Source organism: Rana temporaria, chromosome 1 (assembly GCF_905171775.1).
Source record: "Rana temporaria chromosome 1, aRanTem1.1, whole genome shotgun sequence".
NCBI classification, from domain to species: domain Eukaryota; kingdom Metazoa; phylum Chordata; class Amphibia; order Anura; family Ranidae; genus Rana; species Rana temporaria.
Genome location: NC_053489.1, coordinates 79,344,924 through 79,365,193, shown reverse-complemented (window position 1 = coordinate 79,365,193; position 20,270 = coordinate 79,344,924). Strand labels below are relative to the sequence as shown.

The 20,270-nt window shown below is 44.1% G+C and overlaps 1 protein-coding gene across 3 annotated transcripts in view; it reads right to left on the bottom strand.

Annotated features, from left to right (window-relative positions):
- MAP3K1 (mitogen-activated protein kinase kinase kinase 1) overlaps positions 1-19,941 on the bottom strand; it is a 105,372-nt gene extending 85,431 nt beyond the window's left edge. The window contains exon 1 of one of the 3 annotated variants that reach the window (XM_040339568.1): positions 19,534-19,941. In XM_040339568.1, the coding sequence (XP_040195502.1) occupies positions 19,534-19,781 (248 nt within the window). In that variant the 5' untranslated portion in view covers positions 19,782-19,941. The other 2 variants (XM_040339581.1, XM_040339575.1) reach the window with 2 other exon arrangements.
- Positions 19,942-20,270: the final 329 nt, after the last annotated feature.

Below are 20,270 nucleotides of genomic sequence, written 5' to 3'. Positions count from 1 at the left end.
GCGGCTGTCAAAGTCAGACAGCCAATAAGGGGAGAGAGGGGTCGGGGCTCAGTGTCTGAACGGATAAGTGGAGCTCTGACTCAGCTTGGGTGCCCTTTGTAGCAAGCTGCTGGATGAGGAGCACTCAAAGGAGGGAGGGGCTAGGAGCAAAGAGGGACCCGAGAAGAGGAGGATCTGGGCTGCTCTGTGCAAAACTAACTGCACAGAGAAGGCAAGTTTGACATGTTAAGTTTTGTTTATAAAACAAATAAAAGATGCAGTGTCCACAAAGGACAATAATGTAACCAACAGAATCAAGAAGCATTGCATGTATAAGCTGCATTCCCTAATGAAAATGGCAAGCAGCCCAAGAGGCCTGCAATCATAACCATTTTCACAAGACGTGACTCATATACAGCCAGTTGAATCTGCAGAGCAATATGCTTTTCAAATGGCTAAAAAGTCTGCACAATCTAATGAGCGCCGTTCCCATGGGAAGTCATTTGAGATGATATTTACACAAGTATGTGCAACATAGCCTGGAGGAGCATAACAGATTACATATATTAGATATTAAACCACACTTACTACAGCAAGCTTAGACAACCTCCCGCTTTTTAGCGGTTGTGGAACTAGAACACTGGACTTGTAGTTCTACTTCAGAAGGGAACCAGGAGGTGGAGGTTGGTAATCTCTGCAGTGAGACAAAGGTTCCTTTCTCTACAGCATGCTGGCAGGGGACAGGCTTTTCTACATAAATGGGGTTGATTTACTAAAGGCAAATCCACTCTCCACTACAAGTGCACGTGGAAATGCAGTCGCTGTAAATCTGAGGGGGAGGTTTAAAATGAGGGGAAGCTCTGCTGATTTTATCATCCAATCACGTGCAAGCTAAAATGCTGTTTTTTTTAATTTTCCTTGTATATCCCCCTCGGATCTACAGCAACTGCACTTGAAAGTGCACTGGTAGTGCAAAGCGGATTTGCCTTTCATAAATAAACCCCAAAGTGTACTAAAAGACAAAACCTTTTGTTTTAATGCACCTGGACTGTATTTTTCGGATTTAGGGTTCATGCCGTCACTGTCTCTCAACCTCATCCAATCAGAAAGCTTTGCATTAATTCAGAAATTGCTAAGTATTCTCTGAATGGCACCCGTGCCAAGCAGCCGGCCTCCTGTGTTCACAATGCAAGAGAACAGTCCCTTAGCACAGGCCTGAAGGCGAGTGGAAATCACTGAATTAGCGGCATCTACTTCCGGCTGCATTCACGTCTGCACAGAGCACCTTTAGGGAGTGGACAGTTTGAGCGTTTTAGTGTATTACAAGTGTTTTTGCTTAGCCAATAGAAAAAATACTGAGGTGGAGCAGATTTGGGGTGGAGAGCTGCCGTTTGAGCAGCAAATATGCGACAAAACCCTCATGTCACACATTTTCAGGCATTCCCATTGAAGGGTGAGGCCCAATCTGCTATCAATTTGCCAAAAACAGCGATTTTCTTCCGGTGACAGGACACTCCGATGAGAACAGGGGCCATTGAAATGAATGGGATTTGGCTTGCTGAGCGTTTTAGAGCTATGAATTTCAAGAAACGTTAATAAAATCTAAAAATAACCCAGGTGTGAATGGGACCTCTGCAATTTTCAACTTCCAAGAGCATTGGCTGGGTAGGATATATACAGTTACATTAGTCCAAATGTAGACCATAGTAATTTCGTATAAAATAAACATGGCTGGCTGGACTTCCAAAAAAAAGTCCCGCAAGCAGCATCTTTGAAGCGGTGTATACACTGCTCCTAAAGCGCCCCAGCCTATTGAAATCAATGGGCAGCGGAGCTTTTAATCCCTTTTTCGAGCACTAGCGGGGGTTAAAATAGCGATGCTTCACTGCTGAAGCCCCAGTGTGAAAAGGGCTCTTCGAGATGCTGGGAGGACAGATGCAGCATCAGACTAATGCTGCATCCACCTAAGCAAGTAAATGGGGGGGGGGGGGGACCCACGTGCAGCAAGTCCATACACCATAGGAAACAAGGCGAATTGCCTGGCCTTTGCATTAGGACTGTGCTCCCCAATGTAAATGGTGTGACCGGGCCCTAAATGAAAACATTTCATATCACCCTGTGTAATAGGCATACATCACATCACCCAGCAATAAATACACCATATGATATGCTACTAAACCAGCTAACCAGATATTAGATATACATTACTACAATGGTCCCTAAATGCATTAGGTTTGCCGGTCTCTGCCACGTACTATAGCAAAAGCTAGCAAATCCTGGAAAATGTCAGCGCCACTTACACGCGCCAGTTACAGTTATAAATGAAACAATCGCCAAACCCGGAAAACTAAAGTGTGACATTTTTAACAAAGATTTATTTATCTTCAAACAGTTACAAATGGCCTTCGCCACCTGCTCAACCAGTCTATAGATATACAAGCCTCCCCCTGCTCTATAGAACTATTGCAAGAGGGAACAAGGTGGTCAGACCCTTTAAAAAAAAAAAAAAAACCCCAATGCATGAGAAATATGAAAGCTACCAATGTTAGTGACCCTCTGCCTGTGATGCAAGTTATTCCGCAAAACACAAAAATACACACCTACAGCAGCCCAAGTATTTCTTTCATTAAAGATTTTCCGTCACAAAAAAGGTGCCAGCCTTGCCATTTTCATCACACTGCAGTGACCACATATACATGTTTTAGCCCCAACTTTGCTAAGATTACTGAACATCTAAAGGGTGACCTGCTTGTCATACTCAATGGCCATCAGAGAACATGTGGCCCAATGACCCTCATATGAACCTCAATTTGATCCTTGCTTTCCAAAAAGGAGGTCAGAGAGACTCCAAACAGGGATGTCCAAGCAGCACATGTTCCAGCATCAAGCTCAAGAAGGTTTAGCTGCCAGGAAAGAATGATGAAATCCACCACACTGTTGACTTGTGTGTAAGGTGCAAGCCAAATTGCAATCATCATCTTCCTTGCTTAAAGCTGTACTCCGGCCAAACTGCTAAATACACAACTAAAGCGATTTCAAAAAGTGAAAAACATTTTTAAATAAACAAACATCTCTATACGAATCTGCTCAATGAAATTGCACAGAGCGGACCCAAACCTCTTCTTGGGTCTCCCCCCAGCACTCCTGGCCCCTCCTCTGTTCAGGGCCCCCAAAGGAAGCGGCTTTTCATAGGGGAACACTTGTGCGTGCTCCTGAGCCCCGCCCCCTTCTCACAGCAGTCGATTGACAAGGAGCACTATCAAACTGCCCAATGAGAGCCCATTGCTGGATCGGATTGGGCTCAGGTGATCCTGCAGCAGACACTTTTTTACCTTAATGCAATAAAAAGGTAAAAACCTTGAGGCTTTAGAACCACTTTTAAAAAAAAAAAAAAAAAATACAGTTACACTCACAAGCCACTTTATTGGGCACATCTGTTCAATTGCTTAGTAACAAATTTCTAATAAGCCAATCACATGGCAGCAACTTAATGCATTTAGGCTTCTAGGCTTTGTGAAGATAACTTGAAGTTCCATCAGAATGGGGATTTAAGTGACTGGTCCGAGTATTTAAAAAAATGACGATCTACTGGGATTTTACACACACAGGTCACACAAAAAAGAAAGTTTCCAGTGAGTGGCAGTTGTGTGGATAAAAAGATCTCGTTTAGGTCAGAGGAGAATAGGCAGATTAATTTGAGACAATAGAAAAAGCAACAGTAACTCAAATAACCACTCGTTACAACCAAGGTATACAGAATACCATCTCTTGCAGCACATGGTCTACAGCAGCAGAATACCACACCAGTGCCACTCCTGTCAGAAAAGAAGAGGAAGCTGAGGCTACAATCCGCACAGGCTCACCAAAATTGGACAATAGAAGATTGGAAAACCGTTAACTGATCTGAGGAGTCTCAATTTCAGCAGCAACATTCAGATAAGTGGGTCAGAAATTCAGAATTTGCCATAAACATTAAAGTATAGATCCATCCTGCCTTATATCAACGGTTCAGGCTGCTGGTATAATGGTATGGGGGATGTTTTCCTGGCACACTTTGGTCATGTCAATATGGACCAATATCTCGGAGGAATGTTTCCCACACCTTGTTGAATCTAGGTCACGAAGAATTAAGAGGTCCAGCCAGGGTACTATCAAGGTGTACCCAATTATTATATGGCCGATGCATGCATGTGATCCATTTTACCAGACCAATGGATTTGTGTGGGGTTTCCATTTACCCAGTATGAGACAAAAAAAAAAAAAATAGGAGTCCACCTTATAGAAAAAAGAAATGCAACCACAATGATGAAATAAAAGTGTGCATTCAATAATGTTTGCAATCATGTCTGCAGTTGCTAGCAGTTAATCACTGATGCAGTGCACAGGCTCTTACATGGTCTACTCCCAGGATGTCACAATATAGCTTTACTCTGCAATAATAAAATACTAAATGACATATATGGGGCGGGGACTGCCATTGTAATAATTACACCTAGATGCACATTTGTACAGATGGATGAAAGCAAAACAGCATGCCCATCGCTGGGGTAAAACAAGCCTGATTCCAGAGTGACCCGCACTATTTGTGGTTCAGCTCTTGGCTCATCCACTCATCCTATTAATGGCTCAAACGTTATTTCTGTCTGGGTTTATTTCGGAGGATTAGGAAGAGCTCTGATGCTCAAGTTTCCTTGACTACTTTAAAAGAAAAAGGGAAGCTGAAAAAATAAAAATGGACAAAGGTTGAGCTTTACTTTGATTTCCTGTGTTTGTATCAGTTTCAGCCTCCTTGTCATTAAAATCCTGCTGCAGAGACATGTGTTTAAAGAATCACCCCCCCCCCCCCCCCCCCCCCCAGTACCAGGACAGCGAGAAGGCACAGTCAGCATGTAGCACAGTCTGTGGGAACTGCTGGCACGTAAAGCTGTCAGCAACTACATAGGCTGTATCTATCCGTTTCAACAGAGGGAACTTTATTAGAGAAAAAAATAAAAACAACCCCAAGAAGACCACCGCAAACTTGTTTTTAGCCCCCCCCAAAAAAAAAAAACACACTGAATGAAAACCCTAAACTAGGAAGAGGACTGCTGGAGGACAGATCGGTTTTATCAGGGTTTGACAAAATTGCTTGGAATCTAGGAGCCAGCTAAAAAGGAGCCAGAAAACGCGCCCTGTCCCGCCAAGCTTGCAGAAGCGAACGCATAGGTAAGTAGTGCCCGCATATGCAAACGGTATTTAAAAACACACATGTGAGGTATCGCCGCGATTGGTAGAGCGAGAGCAATAATTCTAGCTCTAGACCTCCTCTGTAACTCAAACCATGCAACCTGTAGAATTTTTTAAACGTCGCCTATGGAGATTTTAAAGGGTAAAAGTTTGTCGCTATTCCACGAGCGGATGCAAATTTTGAAGCGTGACATGTTGGGTATCAATTTACTCGGCGTAACATTATCTTTCACAATATAAAAAAAATAATTGGACTAACTTTAATGTCTTATTGTAAGACCGCTGCGCAAATACGGTGTGACAGAAAGTATTGCAACAACCGCCATTTTATTCTCTAGGGTGTTAGAACCCCCCCCCCAAACATTATATATATATTTTTTTATTCCAATTAGAGGGAAGGAGATGGCAGTGAAAAAACACATTAGAACTGCTGCTTTACTTGTAATGCCAACGGCCACTACAAGATGGCACCAGATCAAAGAAGGACGCTTAGGCCTGCAGAAGGCCGCAAAGCCGCAGGCCTCAATTACCGGCGGGCGCGCCACGATCTCGCGGCAGGGGAGGTGGGGCGCACAAAGACACGGGATCCTGTGTCTCTGTTCACCCCTGCCGCGCGATCACAGCGGGCCCGCGCCGGCCGGTGATTGTGGCCGTGGCTTTGCGGCCTTCTGCAGGCCTAAGCTTCCCCAGGCGCCAGATCACAATTTCTTGTCGAGCCCTTGTTTCATAAATACCAATTACAGAACCAACTTTATGCATGTCAATGTACTGATGTGCACCTTTGGAAAAAGATTAAAGTTATTGTAAATGATCACCTTGTAAAAACAAGGTGGAGAGCGCAAAATCTGGTGCAGCTGTGCATTATAGCAGCTTCTTACTTCAGCTTGTTCAATTAAGCTTTGACAAAAAAAAAAAAAAACATAAAGCCTGGTTTCACACTTCTGTGGTGCAAGTCACCGCAGCAAATTCCTGTGCGAATTTCATGCTCTCTCTTACAAGTCTCTGGGGTGCGATTTGAGCCATGGATTTGTATAGCTCAAATTGCAATGAATTTGCACCAAACAGGTGTAGGACCCATTTTCTGTCTGCACCAGAATCGGATCGCAAGGGTGCGCCGGAGAGAACCAAGGCTTTGGGCGGCCACATTGTTGGATCGTGAGACAGGCGAGTGTGTGTTTATTAAAAGTCAACACCTACACTTTGTAGCAGAGTGGGACTCTGCAATTGGTTAGAAAGGATGGGTTGCGATTTAGATGTGGTGCCAAATCCATAGCGAATTCACACTGCATCTAATGTGAACCCAAGCAGAAGCAGATTGGTTTCTATGCAGAGCTGCACAAGATTTTGCACTTAATTTTGTAGTAAATTGACATCAATGTCTTCCTCCATTTACCTTGCTTGTGTGCATAGGGGAACCTGTTAGTTTTGGTGTTTTTTTTCCAACCTGCAAGCTTAAAACACACACACACACACACACACACACACACACACACACACTAATAAAACTATGGGCAGCCTTATGAACATTATGACTTAGACTCCATTCACACCTAGGCAGACAAATTTGTGACGTTTTGTCGCCGCAAATCGCGGTACAAATAGCGCCGTTTTGTACCGCGATTTGCGGCGACAAAACGCCGGTATTGCTCCGCCTAGATGTGCCCCAGATTGACCCCCTCTATTGAGATGCTTCCCATCTCCTAGCCGAACGCCGCCTGAAAAAAAAGGTCCGGGACCTTTTTTCAGGCGGCAGGCGTCCGGCGTGGAGATGTGAACCATCTCCATAGAGGGACATGTGTTCTCATCCCTCTGGCGGCAGCGGCGTAGCACTACAGGCGTAAAAACGCCTAGATGTGAATGGGGGCTAAGAGTAACACTCTTGCATGACCGCTCTAGATTACAGGTCCAAATCCCATTGGGGACAATATGCCATGTGACCAGCTGCCTCCCACTATGGTCCTTGTATGTGTATGGCTGCGGAAAGGACATTAGGATTGTTTATGGACAGAGATTGTTACAATAGCCCATAAATTAAAATCTTGATGCATCTGTATTTGTCACCACTGCAAAGATTCTATGCATTGTACTACAGATGGGGGCACTATATCACCTACAATAACCTTTCACCAAAACTAAATAAATAAGTTTGCAACATGACAAATGCCATTAATGAAGAAACCAGTTCCAACCTGTAGACTGAACCAGCTCATTACTTGTGCAGAAATTAAAGCCAAGCTGTAACCAAGAGCTATTTTCAATGCAGAACAAAAGAGTCTTATTATCCCCCATAAAGTAAAATCACCCACAGTAATAAAAGCCGGAAATCTGAAACGCAGTAAACACACCATCTCTGAAAAGCTAAAAGACATAAAAACAGCCAGTAGACCCCAAGAGCCGAGCAAGGCAGGCCAAGTACAGTGTGGGCGACACCAGATCAGAACGTGGGAGAAGGCCTGCAGGCGGGTCAGTGGCTGCAGGAATGCCATAAACTCTACAACTGTTATAGGAGGCAACTGGCTCATTTTACTGCACAAAAAACACCATATGCTGCATCCTAAAAGATGCTCTTGTAAAATCGCTTACATGTGAAAACAAACACACACACCTTTTCGTAGAGCACATTTTGATTTTGTACCGTTTAATTCGATATTAGTTTTATGCAAAAAAAATTCGAACGATACGTTGTACGATAATCTGATCGGGTCTACAAGGCATTAATTGAACAAGCAGTTAGAAGCCGATTGGCTACCATGCACAGCTGCTCCAGATTTTGCACTCTCCAGTTTTAGTAAATCAACCCCAATGTGTCTGGATCTGTGCATCTCCTCCTGCATGCAAGGCGGTGTCTGTCACTTCTATAGCCCGCTTGCAGCTTTTAGGCTCAGTTCACACTAGTGTGGGCCATGCAGCACACATTTGCTCAGGCACAGCAGCCTATTCATTTGAATGGGCTGCTGTGATGCGTGAAACTCACAAGAGGTGCATGCATCTTGCAGACAGTGCTAATCGGCTGCGGGAATCAATGCGATGCCCACAACTGGAATGCATGGCCTGCACTAGTGTGAACTGAGCACAAGCCCTGGTTCACATTGATGCTACTTTAAACTTGCGCCATTTCACTTAAAGTAGCGCGATTTCAAAGTAGCAAGGTCTGCGTGATTTCAGGTGCTACTTGATAGACATCTGTGTGGCTTCATACACAGTTGTCTATTGAAGTCGCACCTGAAATGGGCAAAAGTAGTGCAGGAACGACTTTTGCAAATCGGTGCAGCCTCACAAAATCAGTGCCATTCCCACCAATAGGCTGCGACTTGTCATAGGATTTGATCTCTCAAATCGCTCCAACGTGAACCTGGGCTAAGGCAAAGGCAGAAAACAGCAGCTCAGCCTGCAGGATAGGTGCCAGCACCCGTCTGAATAGAGATAGAAAGTAAGACAATTGTTAAAGCATATCCATGGTCAAAGTTTAGATAACGATTATATTTATTGTCACACTGTATTTCTCTCCTATTCCTATGTATAGGAACAATTTTGAAGTTTGTCCCCACACTTACTTCCTTGAATTCTGCGACATGCATTCACTAGGCCTTGTCGGTAGGCAATGCTGTGTCACAGAATTCACAGAGCCTGTGTTCCATCAGATTAGCCGACTTGTCAAAGCTTGTAATGAAAGTGACGTTCCATCACGGCCATCTTGGTACACCCTGTACTCAGCCACACTAAGCCTACAGTCTTAAGTCGCCAAGCAGACATCTTTTTACACCCACCGAAATCTTGCATTTCATTTTTAACACTAAACTAAGTTTATATAGTGAAATACAGTATTTAACATCAAAACCGTGTCATGGATTTCTAAAAACTGTATTTCACAATATAAGCTCAGTTTAGTGGTAAAAATAATTGCGAAATGCAAGATTTAGGCGGGTGTAAAAAGATGTCCACTTGGTGACTTCAGACTGTAGGCTTAGTGTAGCCGAGTGCAGGTTGTACCAAGATGGCCATGATGGAACGGTACTTCCGTTACGAAACCTGATGGGTCGCCTCATCTGATAGAACACCTGCCTTCTGAACTACAAAGGTGCTGAGAGGAGGAGTTTCAGGAGGTGGCGTCAGTACAGGAATCCCTTCCAGCAAGGTACCATGGGATATGTAGTCAAACCCTCCCTCCCCTAACAGGCAAAACACCACAAAAGGAAATCTTTCAAGTGAGATAATATTGAATTGTCAAAAAGGAGTTAAATGCCTACTACAATGCCAAGAAATTAAACTGTATGTCATGACTATAGATCTACTTTAAAAGGTTCATACACAGGGTTTTTATATGCCCCACCAGTACACAGCCATGTGCAATGAACCATCAGTGTGTTTAACCACATATGTGGTCCGACAGATTGATGCACGAAAGCGTGGCCACATACAGCCATGCACCTTGTATAGCAGGTGATGCCAATATGAAGTTAATGAAGATTTTTTTTTTTGTAAAATGAGGGTTAGTTGGAAAGCAGAGTATGAGAGATCTGCATATTGGGTTCATGAAGAGTGGGAGAAGATCTTTATAGAAAGTGAACCTAAAGCTGGCCATACACTGTTAGAAAATCATTAGAAAAAAAGCGTTCGATAATCTCAATCGTTTGACTTTCGAAACATTAGTGGGCCAATTTTGATTATCGAAATGCAACGTGTTATGGTAAAAAATAAAACCAAACTGCCGGATTGTTTGAGCCCTAGCCCAGGTTTACACATATGCGATCTCAGATATTACAGTTGTATGGCTGAACTTGCATTAGATTCGCAGAAAATCTGAAATCAGACTGCATGGGTGTTCTCACCTCTGCGATCCGATTCCTCTGCGAGTATCATAGTTCACGCTGCCCTCTGTGAACCAATCTGGAGGTGTCATTATGTCAGGTATTGACACCTATAGCGGTTCGCAGAGGGCAGTGTGAACTGCCTGCGGGAGAGATGTGATGTGAGAACCGACACTGTAATCGTGCTGGTTCCCATAAAGTGTGAACCTAGGTAATAATAATAATAATATCAAAAAAACAGTTGAAAACATCTACAGCGCATGCAAAAATGTAAACACGGATCATGTAATCGATCAGAGAAAAAAAAATGTATTTACCATTTATGAATAATATAGTGACATATTGATACAATAATGGCGTTATCGCACGCACGGTCAACCGATTTTCAGAAATCCGACCTTTTTTCCTAATGATTTTCTAACTGCGTATGGCCAGCTTTGGATTAAAGATAGAAGAAATGTGGCAGAAGATAAGACATATACTTTTATTGGTTGCTAAAGGCAACACTTGTTACAAAAATGTTGCAAGTTCTGTTTTGCAAGTGGGTAAGAGGCACATCACTTCTGCAACAATCTAACAGGCTTCCCACAATAAGACTTGTATACAATGTATAGTGTTAAAGCCAGCGTTTATATGGAATATTTCTGTGGCAACAAAATGATCAAAACATTTGAATCAAAATCACATAAAACATTTAAACATATTTCCCAAGATTGCTTAATCAGCAGAAAGGAAAAAAGTTGCACAAAATTCCCCAACCCAGCCTACCGATAAACCCCCCTCCCCCCCCTTATCAATTACATCACAATAAAAAGGTCAAGACTGTCAATGATGGTATTGGAATGGATCGAATCTTGCAGCGATCTGCAAGTCAGTGCAAAACGCCTGTAGGACTAATAACACACAAACATGCTAACACAGCCATGCAACGTGAAAAACTCCAGCCATCGTACGTACATCAACTCGTTCCAAAACAGAATTAAAAAGGACCCGACTGCTCCAAACCGTCAAGCTATTGCAACTTAACACGACAAATACAAAATAGGTGACCAATCGCATGCACAAAACAAAATTCTCCAAACGAAAAAAAAAAAACACATAACAGCATTTAACATACTTGAGAAATAGCACCCATTATATACTCAGTGTAAACAGAATATGGAATGTCATTACCACCAACCATTGTATTGAAGAGTGTTTATAGCCGGCCTTCTTCATCATCTGTACTAACATTCTGAGATCTCAGCTCATAGAATCTTGGGGCCGGTAATGGCAAAACACAAACAGGTTTTACTTTACAAACACTGATAAAACGAGACCTATTGTTATCTTGTAGCCTCTCTAATCTGTCTTTGAAAAAGGCAATTAAAACCTCACACACCCACATGGCAGCAAGAGTTAATCTCCAGCAAGCAACAGATTAGAGGATAAGCGACTTACCTGTACGCATGCAATTCCATTTACAGAGGAGCCTTCACAAGGTGAAACAGGTCCCATCAAAACCAACGAGCAGAACCCCCTTCCCAGAGCAGGAGGCAGGTAAACGCGTTGGAGGAGCGAGCCACACACAGAACAAGCATTGTGTACTCCAATGAAGCAGCAAAAGAGGCAAGGCAGGCAGCTGACAGGAAGAGGGCTTCTATGACCCCAATGTTTGCATACAAGCAGAGAAAAAAAAAAAAAAAGCCTTATCTGGATTAACTCCTCCTATACCAGTTGTCTGCAACCACAAAAATCAAACTTCAGCTCATCAAAATGTGCACAAAAAGCCACAGAAGAGAAAGTCAGACAAAAGGAACACCCATGGGCTTTGTAACCCAATGCTACAGCCCAGAGATGGGAGTTTCTATAGAGTTACAGCCGAGTTTATACAGCAGCTTATTACAATAGTGAAATGCCAACAGTACATCTGTGCCCAGTCCCCCGCAGCATCTGTCGCCCCCGTCTCCGGGACCAACAATCATTTGCATAATTAATGAAGGCAAAATACATCTCCAGCACAGCCTATGGCATTGACAACGTCAGGAGGAACAATATACAAAATTACAACGCACCAAAAACTGCCTCCATTAACTTTCTATTTAACAGCCATTGTTTAATGCTGAAAACCTGGACACACCTTAGATTTCCTTCTAAAGGCTTTATACAGTTCTATAAAATATATAGCTTATAAATCAAAGGGAACAAAATGCATCCCAAAAGCTGGTATACAAGTATCATCTCAGCCTAGGTTCACATTGGTACAGTTTGGCATGCGATTTAACATGTCAAATCGCATGCCAAATAAGCAGCCATTGCCAGCAATGACGCTACGATTCCTAAAAGTAGTTCCTGTACTACCTTTGGTGACTTCGGGGAGGCGATTTGTATAGAAATTGTCAAGTCGCACAATTTCTAACCCGCAGCAATGTAAACCTGGGCTAAACGAAAGAACAAACCTTATAATGCAGCTTACCTGTCCTTAGGCTGCGTTACTTTGGCCACGCCGTTTTTGAATTATGACATCGGCTGTGGGGAGAGCATCCCCTGCTCGCTGTCAAAGTGAGGGATTAATGGGGTGCAGACAGTTGCTCTTTGGTAATATGTTACACCTTAAAATACGGATGTAACTTGTCACCAAAGGTGACCTTATCCATGAAGTTCCACTTCAATCTGCCAACACTTCCTGTCCTATGGTGACAACTGTACTAAGCAGCCCTAGGACGGGAAGCATTTGGAGTCTACAGAGCACGATGCTAGGACTACATAACACCTCCCTCTATTCTCTATAAAAGGTGGAGGTGTTTGAGGTCCACAGAGATAGCGGGGAACAGTACTAACCGATAACAGTCTGGGGGCAGAGAGCACAGGTAGTTATCAGATCACAAGATTTCTGGCTGAAGGAACAGTTACTTGAATTTTTGCACATAATAAAAAGGATTTCAATGTACAGTAAAACCTTGGATTGTGAGCACAATTCGTTCCGAAAACATGCTTGTAATCCAAAGCACTTGTGTATCAAAGCAAATTTCCCCATAAGAAATAATGGAAACTCAAATGATTCGTTCCACAACCATTTTTTCACAGGTCCTTCAGTTTATAGTCCATTTAAAAAGATTATAGCAAGTTAACCATAAAATGTCCATCCACAAATGGAAGCCTCCATTAGAAGCAAAAATCCAGCAGGAGCTACAGAGTATAAAAAAAAAAAAAAAAGAGAAGAGAGGCGCCTCCAAGTGTAGCAATATGTTGGTAAATGTTGTACCTTCATTAAATGTAACCATATTGCTACACTTAGAGGCTCCTCTTTTATACTCAGTTGTGACATGACACTACTCAGAGACTTTGCTTTTATATAAAATAAAAAGTTGCTGGTCTTGCAAAACGCTCTCAAACCAAGGTTTTACTGTATATCAACAGGCCAAAAGGGAAGAGATAGGAGGTTTATTGCAAGATTCCAGGATTACGCCGATCCCTTCACTATTCTTTATATTATACATTAAACGACCAATTATTAAAAAAAACCTGTTGCAGGTTCCAACGCATTAATGGCACCCCAAATCCAGATTTGCAAGCACCATATTGCACAGTACCGCAATACCATGCAATTTGCAGCATTACTTTTCGTGCAAGCCAGGGTGATTTCTGTCTATTCAAAATGAATCAAGGCCGAAACTAATAGATTATGAAATTATTCGATTACAATTTTCATAATCAATTAATAGGCCAGTAACATAATGGGGTTAAAACAACTAAAAATAGCCCTTTATAGTACAAAAAAGCAAATTGCTACTGTAAATATTACAGTCACTGTCCCACAGTAAGAAAATTAACCCCTTACAGTAGCGATTATTTGCTCTTTGTACTTATTTTAGCTTTTTTAACCCCATTATGTTACTAAACATCTCAGGCTGGGGTCACACCTGTTTTTTGGTGCTTTTCGCAGAAACGCACTACAGTTCATGTACATGGTTTCCTATGGGACGTTCACATCCATGACTTTTTTCAGCTGCTGCGTATTTGGAAAGGGCAACGTTTTTTTAACGCAAAACGGTGCTATTTTGGTTTTTTTTTTTGGTTCAATATACTTCAATGGAGAAGCTGCAGAAAAGCATGTAATGTGTTTTTGCGGCAATTTGTGTTTTGTAATCTGCCCAACAACAAAATTAGCCCAAAAAATAAAACTTTTTTTTTTTAAGGCTATTATCCAATTGAAACAATAATCAGCCAACTAATCGATTATGAAAATCATCGTTAGTTGCAGCCCTAAAATGAATGGGCTGGAAAAAAAATTATATATATATATATATATATGCACGTTTGTGCGATTCTGGTGTGAACCGGCTCTAAAGCCTGAAGAAGGGATTGAACCAATTCCAAAAGCGTGCATTGTTAACACCAGTTAAACCAATAAAAAGGTATCACTCCACACTTTGTGGCACACAATTCATAAAACTTGGATGAGCTTATCACCCCTATTTGTGTATCCAACGCTTTAGAAAATATTCTTCCAGACTTTTTTTTTTTTTGGCACAACTCACAAAAATCTGTCAAAATTGTATTTTAAATCTTAGTTAACATACACACTTCCTTCATAATGATAGAAACACAAGGCGCACCTGCACAACAAAAAGCCGATCTTCACCCCCATTCACACAAGTTTTTTGTTGCACTTTTTTTGCGCATTTCCCTGCATGCAACAATGCTCAAAAGCAATGTGGCTGGTCACATCTACACCGTCACTTAAAACTTTTTTTATTTTATTTATTTTTTAATCTATGATGAATGTTTTTGGTTTCATACACCAGTACATGGGTGGTTTTGTTGATTTTTGCACCTGAACTGTCTTTTCTCCTCTCCCTTTCCCCAAAACAAAAACCCAGAGCTTACATACACTTGTGCAAACCACTGTAAAAACATGCATCTACGGGGACAGAAAATATGCCTACAAATCACCAGAAAAATACTCGGGTGTGCACGGGGGGGGCTTAATGCATAAAAAAAAAAAAAATAAAAAAAAAAAAGGGGGAAAACCCATCACCCAGAACTAGAAAAATCTAAATGCACAAAAAACAATGTTCATTGAGGTTCTTAACAGGCAAGAAAATGCCATAAACATTCAATAAACACTTCTATCTCCAATGTGTTCTATTCATACCAATGACATGACAAACCACCCAGGAGTAAAAAGAATCCCAAAAGCAGAAAAAAAGTTCATACTTCTATAAATACACACTACAGGTGAATAGAGGCTTCAATGGAGGAAGAGAACATGTGACTGGAGGAGGAGTGCTGCTCATTTCCAGACCACCATGGGGGTCTATTTATCCAGCAGGGGAGCCAGGTGTGGCAATGCAGCATTTTCTGGGCAGGCGCAGCTGTCATCTGCTGATGTATGAAGAGCATGGATGGACAGGGGAAGAGTTCACATGTACAGGCCGGTGGGGGGACAATGACAGACCACCAGCAGGGCTCTGCATCCATCTAAAACACACAGCCAAACTTAGACTGGCTGCTGTCCCTGTATGATCAGCAAGGACATTGCTACACAGCTGATGACACTGCATTATGTCCTGCAGAACCTCTACACCTAACTAGAAGCAGATGGAAACCTCGTCAATTCACAAAGCCATCACAGCGCCATGAGGACGGAGACATCCTGTTCACAAAAGTGACAGTTATTTTCAGCCGAGTCCAATGGGATCTGAAAATAACCGTCACATGGCCGTCCACATAACCTTCTGTTACAGCTTTGCAAATTGGCCCCCTAGGACTCGTTCACACCACATCTATTGATCTATAGATCATAGCAAGAACACAGAAGGAACTATTCTCTATGTGTAATGGTCATACCACAACGTTCCATGCACAAAAAAAAAAAAAAAAAAACGCACACAATGAGCATTTTCTTTTGCCGCTTCTAGAACCATAATAGTGTTATCCTATGCGACCACGCACACGATTTTAGTCTAGAAGCGTTTTCAAAGCATTTTTGGGAGCCGCTTGCCAGCAGAAAGAAAAAAACGCACGGCTGAACGTTCCTAACTGCTGCTAAAAGCCTTAATGCATTTTTTTTTTAGCTTCTAATGTACATGGTGCCCAACACTGCACTGAGGTGGGTGCATAAGGGCTCATTCACACCATGTGCATCGATAAACGCAGGCTCCACACCCAATCTGACTTTAAAATTGTGCGACTTTTATACCAAATTTATACCGAAGTAATATGTATACTTCTTTCCTCTTGAAGTATTGACCTGGACCAGATCTAAAATGCCAGTTATTGAAAATCTCTATCAATTGCACATCCTTCCCTAACCTATTCTTATCCTCTCCCCTTCATGCTACATATTCAATGTTGAGTACAATTGTACACATTGCAGACTACCTTCTGCATGTCATATTTAAAATTATATACTCTACTTTGTTGACGTTCCTTGAGCGCATAAATTGTATATGTTAACTTAATGAGAATGTTTGTAAAATTATATCTTGAAAACCTAATAAACACATTTCAGAAAAAAAAAAAAAAAAAAAAAAAAATTGTGCGACTTTACTTGAAGTCTCACAATATCAAAGCTGCAGGTCAGTACGAGTTAAGGTGCGACTTGGCTGACATCTGTGCAACCTCATGCAGATGTCTATGCAAGTTGTACCTGAAATGGAGCGGAAAAAAAAAAAAAAAAAAAAAAAAAAAAAAAAAAAAACAACACACACACACATAGGGTGCGACCTGTCATGCGATTTGGAACTGTCAAAACGCATAACAAGTTGCACGAGGTTAACAGGGGCTTAGTGAAAGGACACAAGGCCTTGTCCACACTATGCAGATGCGTTGCAACACAAATGAAGCTTGTCTGCATTCTTGCACAGCAAAAATACATAAAATTAGAATGAAAAAAAAAAAAAAAACCCCACACAGAAATCAGAGTTGCTGATCAGTATTTTACACGAGGACGCACACAAATACACACAAGTACCTATGTCAAATTAACAATTTGTTAAAAATCCATTCAGATCGCTGGAATTTATTTTACTTATGTACACAGAAATATGTGCAAAATAAAACGCAAGACATTTTGGCCAGGAAAACCAATGTTCAAACATCATTTACATTTGCAAGTACCCTCTGGCTCCATTCACAATCGGGCAACTCCAATGTCACTCCTATGGACGGGTGCAACATTATTATTCAGGATTTATATCGCGCCAACAGAACTTTGACCAGTGATAATGGACAACTGTCACATGGAGAACATTCAGGTGTGACTTTGAGGGCTTATGTTGCCGTCTATGGCACTCAAGCTGCATGACATTCAGACAGAAGTAGTGCAGGAACACAAATCTGAACGGTTGTCATTGAAAAATATGGGGTGCGACTTTATTGTCCAAAGCCGCATGCCAAGTGCTGGAAGTGTGAATAGAGCCTGAAAAGTACACATTGTTTTACAACGTCCACCATCGCTGAGACCTCAGCACCCAGGCTGGTGTGAGGAGCCCTCAGTCTGCTGTATACACTGTGTGTGGGGGGGGGGGGGGGGTGCAGCACTGGCCCCAGAGGTCTCCATAAAGAGGACCTGTCATGCTTCTTATAAGGGATGATAGAGAGAGAGAGAGCGAGCTAGAGAATATATATATAACACTAGCCCAATTCAGTTCTGCATTTAATGCCAACGTGCATTTTCATTCACACCCCCCCTCACTATTTTCACAAGAGAGGACAACCCATTCAGCTCTACACATGACAAGCACACCAAAGAAGCTCCTGCACCTTCTTCATGAAGGGAACGCCTGTCAGCGTTGGGTACTGCAGTGCCCGGTGTTGTCCATGGGGCTGCAATATTAACGTCAATATTAACCCGACGTGTGCAGGTTGGGAGGCTTTCGTGCATTGATGTCAATGTAAACGCACAGCAAAACACATAACAAACACCCCTGTGACACTTAGGAAACATTACTAGCTGAGGTAATAGACAAATCTATACAACAATAATAACAAAGAGGACAAGGTCTGGCAAGCGTTTACCGCAATGCAGATGCACCAAAACCATGCAGGTAATGCATCAGGTGCAATACTGTGTGCCCACATGTCTGAATGTGTCCCAATATCAGGTGTGCAATGTATGATACCCACTGATGGGCAGGACAGCGACCACAGGAAGTGACAAGACAGCGGGACAGTGGCAGTTGCAGGGCAGTGGACAGCAGTGGCAGTTGGGGACAGTGGTGTTAGGAAGTGGCAGTTGCAGGACAGTGGTCACAGGAAAGCAGTGGCAGGTCAGTTGCGGGACAGTGGTCAGCAGTGGCAGTCGGGGGACAGCGGTCGTAGTTGTGGACAGTGGCCAGCAATAGCAGGAAGTGGCAGTTGGGCACAGTGGTCACAGGAAAGCAGTGGCAGGTCAGTGGCAAGAAGTGGCAGTTGCAGGACAGTGGTCAGCAGTGGCAGTCGGGGGACAGTGGCCAGCAGTGGCAGTTGGGGGACAGCAGTCGTAGTTGTGGACAGTGGCAGTTGGGGACAGTGGTCACAGGAAAGCAGCGGCAGGACAGTGGCAAGAAGTGGCAGTTGGGGGAACAGCAGTCACAGTTGGGGACAGTGGCAGGAAGTGGCAGTTACAGGAAAGCAGTGGCAAAAAGTGGCAGGTCAGTTGCAGGAAGGGGTAGTTAGGGACAGTGGTCAGCAGTGGCAGTTGGAGGAGCTCCATGCCAGGATGGAGCCCCCATTGGAGGGGCAGTTGGTTGGACAGTGGTGGCAGTTGAAGGAGCTCCCTGGCAGGATGGAGCCCCCATTGGAGGGGCAGTTGGTTGGACAGTGGTGGCAGTTGAAGGAGCTCCCTGGCAGGATGGAGCCCCCATTGGAGGGGCAGTTGGTTGGACAGTGGTGGCAGTTGAAGGAGCTCCCTGGCAGGACGGAGCCCCTATTGGAGGTGGCAGTTGGTTGGACAGTGGTGGCAGTTGGGGACAGTGGTGGCAGTTGGGGACAGTGGTCACAGGAAAGCAGCGGCAGGACAGTGGCAAGAAGTGGCAGTTGGGGGAACAGCAGTCACAGTTGGGGACAGTGGCAGGAAGTGGCAGTTACAGGAAAGCAGTGGCAAAAAGTGGCAGGTCAGTTGCAGGAAGGGGTAGTTAGGGACAGTGGTCAGCAGTGGCAGTTGGAGGAGCTCCATGCCAGGATGGAGCCCCCATTGGAGGGGCAGTTGGTTGGACAGTGGTGGCAGTTGAAGGAGCTCCCTGGCAGGATGGAGCCCCCATTGGAGGGGCAGTTGGTTGGACAGTGGTGGCAGTTGAAGGAGCTCCCTGGCAGGATGGAGCCCCCATTGGAGGGGCAGTTGGTTGGACAGTGGTGGCAGTTGAAGGAGCTCCCTGGCAGGACGGAGCCCCTATTGGAGGTGGCAGTTGGTTGGACAGTGGTGGCAGTTGGGGACAGTGGTGGCAGTTGGGGACAGTGGTGGCAGTTGGGGGAGCTCCCTGGCAGGACGGAGCCCCCATTGGAGGTGACAGTCCGGGCACGCTGCGCCTTGTAGTCCCTCCCCTCCCCCTCATACCCGGTGCTGTGGTTCCCGGTCAGCTCCTCGGTGTTGAATGTTCCGGAGTCCAGTAGCTCCCCGTTGCCTCCCGCTGCGTGCAGCGCCTCGGGCTCCGCTCTTCTCTCCGCCTCCACACTCCGCACTTTCCTCAGCTGCTTTCTCCTCCAGTCTTCCCGGGACTCGCCTCCGCCTTCCCCGGGCATCGCTTCCAGCCCCGTCTCCGGACTGCCGGACGACGAGCTCCGACTCCCCGCCGCAGCCGCCATCTTCCTGGGGCCAGGTTTACATTCGTGTGGGACAACCCCCGGGGCCTGAGGGAGGGCGGAGCCCGGGGGCGGGGACTGCGAGCTTCGAATTGTGCGTAACCTGGGAACAAGCCTTTCCGGCCAGGTACGCAAACGGCGTAAGGCAAAGGGGTCTGCGTACCACCTAGCAGCGCTCTGTGAATTGCGAGTTGTCGGCGCTTCTGCGCTGGTTACCTGTTTACGCCTTTAGCGTATAGACCTGCCATGGGTGTGTGCGGGGAGACTCTACGTAGGGGCAGGTAGAGGGTACGGTCTGCCTACGCAAAGTGCGTAAGCGTGGGAGTGGGCGTGGCTGTGTTTACACTGACGCCCACACGAGGCGGATGTCAGGGCTGTGCACGGATTTTAAACGGACTACCTGATGATAAGAGAGGAGAGGTGGATGAATCACCTCCGATCACACACAGATCAAGGTTTCCTGCCAGCCTGGCAATATTATACGATCCGTGG